Genomic DNA, 13,816 nt, shown 5'->3' with positions numbered 1-13,816 from the left:
TTTCTCTGTTCTAGGCTATACAAGATGGGCGAAAAACGTGGCATGAAGGCATTAGAAATGTGGTGTCGTCGCGTCACCGACGGCTACAGGGGCGTGAAAGTGGACAATATGACTACGTCGTGGCGAGATGGACTGGCCTTCTGTGCACTTATACACCACTTTCGGCCCGATCTCATGTGAGTACCAGCAGTGTTGTGTTGTGAGCATTCTTTCTTGAAGTTTTCTATTAGGATAATGACATGATCTACAGGGTGTATTCGTGATGGTGTTACAAACTTTCACGGATCAATTTGGGTCAAGGAATCGTAGTCCGGAAACGTTCCAGTCAAAAGTTATTAATAATCCTAGTTGTTTAACGTCCGTCCGTTCTTAACAGACGCTGGGGCGTCGGAATTTCGTCCCTTAGTAGTTCTTTAACGTGCCGGAAGCCAACGCCATGGGGTTGTCACCTTTAACCACCCTTAAAAGCCACTGACCTCAGTCGGGTTAGGATTAGTAGACCAACGACAGAACTTTGTGCAGGTAAACGGTCTTAAATGAGTAGAATTTTGCTCAAATTTTGACTCGATCGTTTTCGGAATATGGTTCCTTATCTCGAATTGATACATTTGCCGTCCTCCATCATACCTGAAGGTTTGGAACATCATCACTAATAAATTAAATTATAAGTGCAGTCCCCCTGTGGATGGGGGAGGGTAAAATAACATCCACGGTATCCCCTGCCTGTCGTAAGAGGCGACTAAAAAGGGCTCAGGGGCTCTTAACTTGGGACGTGAGTTGGCGACCGCAGGACCGTTAGCTGAGTCCTGGCATTGCTTCCACTTACTTGTGTCAGGCTCTTTACTTTCATCTATCTTATCCGAACTCCCTTGGTCAACTCTTGTTCTTTTCCGACCCCGAAGGTATTAGATTTTCGAGACCTAGGGAGTCTTTCGTTTTCACGCTCTTCATGGCCCTTTTCTTTCTTTGGCCGATGTCTTCATTTTTCGAAGTGTCGGATCCCTTCCATTTTTCCTCTTATTAGTGTTATATAGAGCATGGTTGCCTAGTTTTACTTCCCCTTAAAGGAACCGAAAATGTGGTAGGCTCAAAATTGTCAAATTTCGTTTTTTGAGCTTTAAAAAAAATCTCAATTTTCCTGAAGAATTTGGTTTATCAATTATTGTGCTGAAGTTATATTTGAGGCAATAAAATTAGGTTTAAATATTACTCTGCACGCCGGATATCATTAGATGCCAGCTACCAGTCAAATATTGTTTTTGGATTTTCTGTAAGTCATATTTTTTGAAACTTGAGAAGAAGGTACACAATGTATTTGAAACTTGGTAGTCTCTTACACACTATACAGATCTGCTTGTGGAAGTAAATTTAATCAGATATCTTGATTAGTTCATGGAGGCCGGCTTGAAGAGCACCGAAAATTTTACAGAAAATTTCTTTTTTCAACTAGGATATACTGAACTACTAATTTCTCAACTTCTGTAAAGAATAGGCGAATAATTTTACTTCAGCAGCTCAAAAAGTGTTTAAATATTATGCATGCAACGTGTCTTGGGTCTAGTTTGAGTATTTTCTCAGAAAAAGGTACCTCATTTAAGGGAAGTTCTAACAATATATTTTAAAAATATTATTTTATAATGTTCTTTTTAACACAAAATATTAAACATAGAAGCTTCATATTGTACCCAAAAAATGATTAATGTATTCTGAACATATCAAAAGAACATTCAAGGAAATACCTCTTTTACTTTCTGAGATATTTAACTAAATATCGCAAGTTACATATTTTCTATAATTTCACACTTCCCCCTTCCCTTAAAACAATAGTCACCACCACTACCACTTAGAAGTGAAGCGAGTATATACAGATTGATATCAAAATTAAAATAGATAGGAATTAATGAGGCACTTCCACGTAGCCTAGAAATTTCAAACTGACGTACGAGAACCTGTTATTCCCAAGCGTTCGAACCGTCGATGCGATCATTTTGACTGCTATTGAAATTATTGACATAAATATGTCGTATAGCTGGTGGTCATCCGGAATGTAACGAAATGGTGTCAAGTAACCAGGGTGCGTAATCAGAAAGAAATGGTGGTGGTGGGGAGGAGGATCATAGGGTTAGTTAATATTATTTATTTGAGACAGTACCAGGCAGGGGAGCGGGTATATAATTCTCCTTTAAGTAAATTAGCCCCTCCCCCATGCCAGAAAAATTTAATTTTAAATCGTTTTGTTTGAATTCTGTTGTTAGTAGTAGTAGTAGTAGTAGTAGTAGTAGTAGTAGTAGTAGTAGTAGTAGTAGTAGTAAGATTCATTCAAAAATAAATCAGCTGTCATCCAGTGAGGATGACCTTAATAGTTCGGAATACATAACTTACAGTACATAATTATAAAAATGAAATAATATTTTTTTCTGGAAAATTCACCGTAAGGAGATTATGATTTTAGCTATAAATAAAACTGTATAATTTGCAGAGAATCTCTTATGGCCTGTAATAAGATTTTCTCTGTCATAAAAAGGAATTTTGAAATTTTGAAGGTTACTTAGTGGGTGTGTTCTTCGGCAGAGTACCTCTGGAGGCCTCTGACAACTCATTGACTAAGAGGAACATTATATTTGGCAGACATGGCGTATACATTGCTTGTTTTTCCAGATTACAGAGGTGTGAACAAGATTAGATTCAAAGGAGAAGATGAAAAATGAAATTGCCTTAGTTCTAGTTTTTGCCCTCACTTGTCTTTCTAATTTATTCCCTGGAACTCACTATCCTTCACTCAAATATTCATTCGACTTACTAAACTTTGTGAAATACCGTACTGTATTATTAATACTTAAAATATATTGAGATTAAATATTTCTGTTTGGTTTGTTCGTAATCCTACAAGATGAGTTTGCAAGATTTTGGACAGTAAATAGTACAAAGTCCGCCTCTGTGGTGTAGTGGTTAGTGTTATTAGCTACCACGAAATTTGAAAAGTGGTAACGAGGGCTGTAACAGGGTCCACTCAGCCTAGGGAGGTCAACTGAGTAGATGTGAGTTCGATTCCCATCTCGGCCATCCTCGAAGTGGTTTTCCGTGGTTTCCCACTTCTCCTCCAGGCAAATGGCGGGATGGTACCTAACTTAAGGCCACGGTCCCTTCCGTCCCTCTTCCTTGTCTATCCCTTCCAGTCTTCCCATCCCCCCGCAAAGCCCCTGTTCAGCATACCAGCTGAGGCCGCTTGGGCGAGGCACTGGTCATCCTCAGCAGTTGTATCCCCCGACCCAGAGTCTGAAGCTCCAGGACACTGCCCTTGAGGCGGTAGAGGTGGGATCCCTCGCTGAGTCCGAGGGAAAAGCCAACCCTGGAGGGTAAGCAGATTAAGAAAGAAAGAAAGAAAGAAAGAAAGAAAGAAAGAAAGAAAGAAAAGTACAAAGCGCAGCAAATTACCAGTGCTCGAGTAAAGCAAAAACCGGGCGAGTTGGCCGTGCGGTCAGGGACACGTGGCTGTGACTTGTATCCGGGAGATAGTGGGTTCGAATCCCACTGTCGGCAGCCCTGAAGATGGTTTTCCGCGGTTTCCCATTTTCACACCAGGCAAATACTGGGGCTGTACCTTAATTAAGGCCACGGTTTCCTTCCAACTCCTAGGCCTTTCCTATCCCGTCGTCGCCATAAGACCTATCTGTGTCGGTGCGACGTAAAGCAACCAGCAAACAGTAAAGCAAAATATCACTGAACCACTTCATGTAATTCCATTTTATCTAATAACACTCAAAAGAGAAATTAAAAATCCTCATCATTGGAATTTAATATTGATAGAGGAGTCTGTTGACTATAATATCGCCACTGATATAATTGAAAGAAAATGTAACTTGCCTTTTATAATTTACTGTACTTTAAACAGACAACAAGTAAAACGTACAAGAGCTCCATTGCAACACAAAAAGATTTTATGGGCAGGCAAGTAATAGGTAATGCGACAGTGGAAATAAGAAAAGAAATAATGTTGAGTCTAATAATTTTCACACCCCTGTAAATCCTGAGCCTGTTGCAGGTCCCTCTCGAAGCTTTATTCTCTTTCTTATTGATGACTATAATGCCCTCTCGTCTCGTTGAGTCGTCGGTAGAGACGCAGTGAACTTCTTCGTTCATCTCCCATCTACGCTGCCTCAGGCCTTGAGGAACTGATGTCCTTACTCGATGGTGGTGATTGTTACGCAGTAATTCGGTGCTTCTGCAGAACCCCAGCACATGGCCAAGCATTTCGGTCTCGTTGCAGCCGTTTTGGCGACAACGGGTCGAGCTGAAAGTTCTGCCGGGAACCGGTCTTACTTCGGACAGGTTGCACGACATTTTTATAGCATTTATGTATTCGGATGAAGATAAAGGTGACTTGCGTGACATCCAGGAGTTTGCTTTCGGGTGATCGGCGTACAAAACCATTCCTCTCCCTTTATGAGGCAATTGAAAACACCGACTTCTCATTTCTCGCAGCTTTCTTCCATTGGTTTTAGAGGGACGACTTTCTTTATCGATGTTCAGTTTATGGAGCGCCATGTTCTGCTAAACATTAGAAAGTTATTCCAATCTGCTTAGCAGTTTATGAGAGACTGTCCCTTCCTTAAGAAAGGCCAGTGAAGGCGCGATTTGTCCTGATTTATTGCTTTATTAGTGGAACGTTCCTCTGCTGACTGAACAAATTTGTCAGTTTGTACACTCCTTAAGTGAATATTGTCCTGTTGGCTACTTACCGGAAACACAACCTCTTCAAGAAGTACAGGAGTGGTGTAAGCTCGAGCTACTTAGAGAAATGAGAAAGGAGGAGAGCTTCAAGTAATTTATATTTTTTCCCGGGTTTCAGATGGACTAGGTTGCAGGCCCGGATTACCACTGCTGCGTTGCTTTTATTGTTGAAGGTCTGGCAGTCACTTGAATTATTGCTGATTTCATAAAAATATGTACAGTAAAAAACATTAATTTCAGTCATAAGTTATATACTTTCTATATTTTCCTCATAATTTTATAATGAAAGAATCCCCCCCGGGCAATTTTAGTGGGGGTGGGGAACCTTTGAGATAAAATCGTCGGTGGGGGGGGGGGGGAATTCCTCCCCCCCCCCCGCGATTTCGCACCCTGCTTGCCAGAGTGAAACAGTAGGCTGTAGGAGCGAAGTTGCCGCCGCTCCGTTGTTTTATTGCTCAAGGTCTGGCAGTCAGTCTATTATTTCTATATTATGTGTATCATTGCTGATGTTTTTATGAAAATATGCAAGTGAAAACATTAATTTCAGTTATAAGTTATATGTGTTCTACGTTTTCTTCATTATTTTATAATGAAAGAATAACCCTTCACCGCGGGCAATTTTAGTGGAGAGGAACCTTTGAGATAAAATCGTTGGTGGAGGGCGGAACCCTCTTTTCCCCACCGCGATTTCGCACCCTGCAAGTAACAAAATGTGCGACGAGAGTCAGTGTTGCCAACTTATATTTTCAACATCCGCTAAATACCACTAAAGATCCGCTAAAATTCCGCCCAAGAAATCCGATCTCAAATAATGAGCAATAAAAATGAGCAATAATAATAATAATAATAATAATAATAATAATAATAATAATAATAAAAGTAAATGTCTGCACTCATCTGATCTGGAGTTTCGCTGGGATTAATCTAGAATTCCGCCAAAAATCCGCTAAATGATATATTTCTCCGCCAACAGTCTTCTAATTCCGCCAAATTTAGCGGAAAATCCGCTAAGTTGGCAACACTGACGAGAGTGTAACCTGGCAACCGTGCAGGCTATATCTTATGGCTGGCGGTCATCTCAAATCAGCAGTCGTTGATGGATGGCCATGACAGGGAGACACATTTATGATTTTCCCATAGGGAAATTTGACACCATTTCATATTTTTATTCTCGATACGTATTTTTTGTTTTTCGAATTGAGCCTCTATGGCTGCGTGTTAACAACCAATCTCATTTTCAGTGTCTGTGTCTTGTTCGTCTGCCGGCTTTGACATCCCGCTCCTCTGGTAAAGGGCCTCTCCGTATTCTGGGCTCTGTCTCCACCATAAAACCCTGATAGCCCTTCACCATCCTTCTGAAACTAACCGTGTCATTGATTTTATCCTCCGTATTATCGTTTTACCCCTGTTTCTGTACACTTGGCGACGAAAATGCGTTCATTGTCTTAGATTTACCAACAGTATCTTAATTGGAGCTAATACCTTCTCGCTGAGTCACCAACGTCCAGTCAGTAACAATAGTTTACTCGCCGCCTAACTTTTCTGTGTTACCATGCGACAACTTAAAGTTTTATTCATTTAAAAAAAAACAACGTATTTTTAATGTAAAATTCATCGTCTAGGGAAAAAGGGTATTTTCTATCAACATCAGGGGCAATAAAATAATCTTGATCTGTTTTTAGCCCACGAACCTACTACGCTGGCGTAGCAGTGGGGATAGGTGATACAACCATGTGGCGCGTCCCAGGTGGTGGATAGGGAGGTCCTAACCGGCTCGCCGGCGGATTTAAGCGAAATAAAAGAACTCTCGCGGACCAAATACACAATCCCCTATGGGTGGGGGACGCAGACGACGAATACACCCACGGAATCCCCTGCCTGTCGTAAGAGGCGACTGAAAGGGGCGACCAAGGGATGATTAAATTAGAACCATGAAACTACTTGTGATTAGTAGCAATAGTGGGTGGGTCACTGTGGGTTTACACTACCCGTGATTAGTACCACTATATGCGGAACACCACGGGCTTACGTTGCCTGTGATTAATAGCATTGTGAGAGATTAGTACCCACTACGTGAGGAACACCATGGGTTTGCGTTGCATACGAGTGGCGCCATTACGTGGGGAAACACCGTAGTTCTGCGTTACCTGCGTGACGTACAATACTTATGAGTAGTACCATACTGTGTGGAACACCGTGAGTCTACGCCACTCTTGATTAGTACCGCAACTTGGGAAATGCCATGGTTCTAATTTACTAGCAAAAAGTACTGTTATGAGAGGCCGTTGACCTAGATTTTGGACACCTTTGGACAACAAGAATCATCGATTCACAATTGTGCTTTGTAAGCAGTCCCTTGGTCAGTAACACTAATTTTTCAATATAGTTTCTGGGAAGGTGAGGCATTGCGGGTCGGATCCACTGATTGTTTGAAGTTCATAATCATTGTTGATCGTCATCTTTTTTAATTCTAGCCAGTGGATCGATTTTGGAATTATTTTTAACTTTCAGTATTGTGAATGTGCTCCGCTGATTATTTTAAATTCATATTTATCCTTTCATTCTTTACCATCACGTTTCAAATTCTAGTCAGTGGATGAATTTTGGACTTTTAAATTGTCATTGTATTTCGTCTCATTCCGTACCATTAGGAGCCGACGACCTAGACGTTAGGCCCGTTTAAACAACAAGAATCATCATCATATCACCTACCGGGATATTTCCCAATTGCGATATATGTGTTAAATCCTCAAAATCTGAACACTTGTTGAGAATACCAGGTGGCGACCTCCGCTTGTGAGTCATTTCGTCGGTTGACAATGAATGCGCCACCAGTGTTCTTTAACTTAGTAACAACAAAGGCATCGAGAGCCAAGTTGTTTGATCGCCTTTCAAAGATCGACAACTGAACCTGTGAACTTGGGGATCTACCACAGATGCACCGAGGCAGCTGGGGGATTCAAGTGCAAGTTCATTGGCAACTCACAGCCGTAGACCACTGGCGTAGCCAAGGGGGGGGCCCACTGGGGCCGGGCCCCCCCCAAAATGTTTCCTGAAACTAGAGCGAGGATCAGCCGTTGTTTTACGTACGATACGAACAACTTAAAACTTACGCCGAAATGACGAATTAACGTAGCGACAAAGAATATACTAGCAGGGCTCAATACGGCCATTCATAATTCTCCATATTTGTACTGCTTGAATGAAAGGAAGTCACTTAGGATTGTGATGCGCGGGGATATTTCACTGTATAGGCCTCAGTACTGGGAATGTGTTGACAAATGCCAAAAGATGAGGAAAGGGGCAATTAGCCAGGGATTACTCAGTAGGGGGCCGGAACGTGACCACCGAGATAACGGGGTCCACAGCCAGAAACAGTTGAACAACATCGTGCCAGCTTTTGCAGATCAGTTCCAGGAAACTGGGGTTGTACCGTGGTTGAAAGATGTGCTGTGTTTAAGTTGCAGCGTTCGGAAGACTGTGACAGGATTGTGATCTGCACGTTAGTTTCTCATTTTGTGCCATATACTGTAATAACTTTATTTGTCACTAAGGGCAAAATAATGTGCATCCTCGGTAAGTTATGATTTTTTAAAAAAATTCTAATAGCAAGACAGATCGCAGATGCGTACCTTAGTTCTATAGGTAGGTCCATATATTTTGTCAAATGCCCGGGGACTGATTGGAACTTCAAATGGCACCATCAAACGTGCATGTAACTATCTTGTAATTAGCGGACGTGATAACTCAGTTCCAATGGTTCTATCTTCTCATCAAGACGGCCGAGGCTTGAGTCGCAGTCGATGCATGAAACATTTTTAAAATGGGAAGTCACGTTCTATTGATACAGATTCTGCTTAAAACACTAGGTCGCGTGCCTTACCTTTCTTTAGTACTTTTGAGTAATAACCGCATCATTTATGATGGTGTATTTTGAGTATCAACCATTCTTCGGGCTTACCTTGTACCTTAAATGGTGAGTGGATGCAGTGGCGTACCCACGAAATAATATCAGTGGTCAAGTCTAGGCCAGTAGCGTGGATACAACTTTTCCGTGGAAGGGGTTGTGAAAAGATGTTTTATTTTGTATTTATAATTTGCTTTACGTCGCACCGTAGGTCTTATGGCAACGATGGGAAAGTAAAGGGTTAGGAGTGGGAAGGAAGCGGCCGTAGCCTTAATTGTATGTTGTATGTTCAGTCTTCAGCCCTAAGGCTGGTTGGATCCTCAACAGCTCCGCCATCAGCTGTCATTAAGGTGTGAAAATGGGAAACCACCGAAAACCATCTTTAGGGCTGCCGACAGTGGGGTTCGAAGCGGATGCAAGCACACAGCTGTGCGCCCTTAACCGCACGGCCAACTCGCCCGGTGGATATGAAAAGAAAGCCGGTCCTACCGAGTGCGGTGACGGATCTTCTGTAGATATTGATGGTTTTGATTGTTACCATGTAATTATATCCAACAATCGAAATCATAGCTTCTGTGCTCTAAACCGGCTGCATATTTGAAACTGTTCGTAAAATTGATAATATCGTTCTTCGTTTGTGAGGAAGTAGAATCTTCATTTAATTTTTTTGCAAAAAAAAAGAAAAGAACCACTTTGGTACTACGCCCCGTGAAGGTGACTACCTGCCAGGTCGTAGATATTTCGATCACGGGAGACTCATGGCCAACTCTATTGCACCCACAAACAAGGCTGTATCTTCCCGATCCCATGCCTTTCTTAACTCTGTCAGTGGCGGGCATCGAATGCAGGATGCCTTGAGTCTAATTCTAAAATAAGGTGACCTAAAAGTAACAAGCCGACCCCGCGGTGTGGGGGTAGTTTGCCTGCCTCTTACCGGAGGCCCCGGGTTCGATTCCCGGCCAGGTCAGGGTTTTTACCTGGATCTGAGGACTGGTTCGAGGTACACTCAGCCCACGAGCTTATACTGTAATTGAGGAGCTATCTGACGGTGAGATAACGGCCCCAGTCAGAAAGCCTAGAATAACGGCGGAGAGGATTCGTCGTGCTGACCACAGGATACCTCGTAATTTGCAGGACTTCGGGCTGAACAGCGGTCTCTTGGTAGGCGATGGCCCTTCGGGGCTGTTTCGCCATGGAGTTTGGTTTGGAAAAGTGTACAGAGAAGGAAGCGACACCCCTGCAAGGCTCTTTAGCTTCCAGCTAGTTCTTCCGTCCGGTCTCGTGCATTTAGGACAGTTGGAAAACGTACGCCTTAATAAATGCTCTTCATAAAACCTGTGTAAACAAACTAACTGAATCTATTTTTAACAATAATCACAAACGCCTCCTTTTCATGTGGTTCAGTTGGTTGAGTCGCTGTCCTTCTGAGTCCGAGTTCGCAGGTTCAAATCCCGACTTTGGTCGGGGGCCCTGAAAACGGTGTTGAAATGGCAACAGCTCCATGTCGCTGGTTTCTGGCACGTTAATAAAAATTATACATACGAATATTAGCGTCATAAAACTGTAACATAATGCTACTATATTCTGCACCCCAGGCTTGCGAGGGAAACGAATTAACAATTTGCTTTACGTCGCAACGACACTGATAGGCCTTATGGTGACGGTGGGATAGGAAAGACGTAGGAGTGGGAATGAAGCGGTCGTGGCCTTAATTAACGTACAGCCCCAGCATTTGCCTGGTGTGAAAATGGGAAACCACGGGAAACCATTTTCAGGGCTGCCGACAGAAGGGTTCGAATCCACTGACTCCCGGATGCAAGCTCACAACTGCGCTGCCCTAACCGCTAGGGAAACTAATAGGACAAGGTACACACTCCCTAGCATATGTTGTGACATATATTTTTCTTTACCAACTAACAAAATATCTATACCCATACCTCTTAAATTCTATATTTACTTATTTATTTATTAGTGCCTTTTTTACAGTGGCGAAGTTAGGGCTCGAGGCCCTCTCGTATACTTAACCACATACTAATCAGAATCTTAAATAAAATACTGAGGTACGTAAAACCTTTAAAACTACATAAATTAATAGTTTTAAAAATAAATTTAAATACATTACTAAATTAATATTGAAAAGTGCGGCTGCATGGCTAAATGCTTAGCGAGTTGGCCTTTAGTTACAGGGGTCCTGGATTCGATTCCCAGCAGGGTCGGGAATTTTAACCATCATTGGTTAATTTCGCTGGAATGGGGGCTGGGTGTATGTGTCGTCTTCATCATCATTACATTCTCATCCTGACGCGCAGGTCGCCTACAGGTGTCAAATAAAAATACCTGCACCTGGCGAGCCTAACATGTCCTTGGACACTCCTGACACTAAAAGCCATACGCCATTTCATTTCAATATTAAAAACTCTTAAAAATGACATCCTCAGGCACGCACACATTCACATGTCAACCATTCAGTCAGCTGTCCTCAGCAGGTAGTCTCGGCAGGTTTAATTTAATTTCGTGTGGCTATTTCTAGCCGAGTGCAGCCCTTGTAAGGCAGACCCTCCGATGAGGGTGGGCGGCATCTGCCATGTGTAGGTAACTGCGTGTTATTGTCGTGAAGGATAGTGTTATGTGGTGTGTGTGAGTTGCAGGGATGTTGGGGACAGCACAAATACCCAGCCCCCGGGCCACTGGAATTAACCAATGAAGGTTAAAATCCGCTACCCGGCCGGGAATCGAACCCGGGACCCTCTGAACCGAAGGCCAGTACGCTGACCATTCAGCCAACGAGTCGGACGTCTCGGCAGGTGACCTTAAATCTTAATAAAGAGCTAGTTTCTCTGACCTGAGCTGACAGGGAATTCCATAATGTGACGCCGATCACCACAAATAATCTATTAATTGTATTTGTGCAGTGCAGTGGAATAGAATGATAGGATCTAGAACGTGTATTTAAGTTGTGAAATGATGATAAAAAGGTGAATTTAGAAGAAATATACAGTGGCTGACTTTCAGCTAACACTCCTAAACACCATCGTTAAAGTGTGTAGCTGCCGACGTTTATCAGGCTTCAGCCATGAGACAGCCTGATAGTATGGGGTGGTATGACATCGTACCCGATGTTGTAAATAAATCTCAGGCAGGAATTCAGTGCTCGTTGAAGTTTAAGTGTTTCTTCTCTCGTCATATCAACTAATACAACGTAACAGTAATCAAGAATAGGGGGAATGAGTGTCTGTATTAGTTTTGCCTTTAGCTCAAATGAAAATATATCCCTCTGCCGTTTAAGAGGGTGAAGCACTCCAAAAGTCTTTTTTACGTATTTCTTTCATTTGACCAGAACAATCAAGTGTTTCATTCATAATTAAGCCAAGATTTTTAACCGGTTTACTGTGGGGAATAATGTTCCCATTAAGTAGGATAGGCGGGATTGCGACATTGTTAGATCAGCTCAGTAATTTTCGTGGTCCAATTATCATTGCCTAAAATTTTGTGGAGTTTAGTATAAGAGAATTTCGTTGTGCATATATACTGAGTCATCAGAGGTCATTGTTAATATCTTGTCTTGCAGTGTCGATATGTTATTTCCTGTCTCGGATGGTATGTCATTGATATAAATACAGAAAAGTAAGGGCCCTAGAATACTGCCCTGCGGGGCACCACTAAGTTTCATTTTCCATTTAGAGGCCTTGTCGTTTACTGTTACACGCTGTTGATGGTTACTCAAATAATAACTAAGAAACTTAAGCGCAGCCAGGTCGAAATTTAGCAGTTCCATTTACTTTATCATAGTCGAAATTTCTATAGTGTCAAAGGTGCTACTGAAGTCAAGAATGATAAGTTTAGTGAGCAGTCGTTTGTCTATAGCGTTTCTTCTTACCTTCAAAAGTGCTGTCGCGGTACTGTGACCCTTCTTAAATCCAGATTGCAAAGGGTCCAAAGGAGCATTTTTATTTAGGTATTCCAGAACTTGCTCATATACTAAACGTTCAAGGGCTTTAGAAAGCGCAGGGAGTATGAACACATGACGAATGTCAGAGAGATTGTGGGTCTAAACTCTTAGGTACCAGTATAATATTCAATATTGTCTGTTTTCCAGACAATAGGGAAAATTCCGTTTAGTAAACAGTAGTTCAGTATGTGCGTCAGTATAGGCTGGACAGCACCAATAATTTTATGTATAAAAGTAATAGGATTATCATCTACACGCGTGGCCTTTGATTTAATCGAGTACAAAGCCTTTTTAACCTGATTTTCTGTGACACTGTGAAATGTGAATGGTGGATTGGCTGGAGGGGAGGGCGGTGATTCGGTGCAGTTAATTGGGGTAGGTTGAATATTTATTCTACTAGAGTAATCGTTCAATTCGTCAAGTAGAATGTCAGGAGTTGTCTGGCTCTGTTCATGTTTTCCTATTCCCAGAGCTCTAAATTGGTCCCATGCGCGACTGGAATTAAAGTTGTTAGCTAAATTCCGGAAATATGCACATTTTTTATTTCTGATTAACTGCTTTGTGCGATTTCTTAAGATGCGGTAAGATTCGAAGTCTGTGTCATCTAAGGGTTCTTTATAATGTCGAAATAACGAGTCACGGTGGGCCATCATTCTCTTGGTTTCAACATCTAGCCATGGAGAAGGGCGAGAAACCTTTATTCGACGTGTATGTGTGTGTTTCTTTGCCGCATTAATCGTATAAAATGTCACTTCTTTATAGCTTATCACATGACCATTATTATAATAAAATTACCATATTTATATTCTGGCTTGGGGACTTGGAGTTTGTCCCAGCATTTTCTTCTTCATATTCAGACAACATACTACACTACCAAGCACCAAAGGAACACACAGCAGTGATTACATCGCTCCATATAGGGTTGACGTCGGGAAGAGCATCCGGCCGTAAAACAGGGTCAAATTCACATGTGCGACACAGTTCGCACCCGTGACCCCACAGATGTAGGAAAAACGGAAGAAAAAGAAGAAGAAGAAGAAGAAGAAGAAGAAGAAGAAGAAGAAGATGATGATGATGATGATGATGATTACTATTAGCTTCCGGAATCCGCACGAATCCACCACTCTTACTTGGATCCAAGGACACTCATTTCCTTTTTAGGTATTCTATACCACCTAAACTCTGGAAGTTTGGTCACCTATCAAAATAAATGGGCCCCCCCCAAACTG

At 42.1% G+C, this 13,816-nt stretch overlaps 1 protein-coding gene across 2 annotated transcripts in view; it reads left to right on the top strand.

Moving 5' to 3' along the window:
• MICAL-like (protein) overlaps positions 1-13,816 on the top strand; it is a 376,633-nt gene that overhangs the window by 273,251 nt on the left and 89,566 nt on the right. For both annotated transcript variants that reach the window (XM_067157278.2, XM_067157279.2), the window contains exon 2: positions 15-176. In XM_067157278.2, the coding sequence (XP_067013379.2) occupies positions 25-176 (152 nt within the window). In that variant the 5' untranslated portion in view covers positions 15-24. The remainder of the gene's footprint in view (positions 1-14; positions 177-13,816) is intronic.

Source organism: Anabrus simplex, chromosome 13, assembly GCF_040414725.1.
Source record: "Anabrus simplex isolate iqAnaSimp1 chromosome 13, ASM4041472v1, whole genome shotgun sequence".
NCBI lineage: Eukaryota > Metazoa > Arthropoda > Insecta > Orthoptera > Tettigoniidae > Anabrus > Anabrus simplex.
Note: the sequence above shows the minus strand (reverse complement) of the source record. Positions and strands in the feature narration are given on the sequence as shown.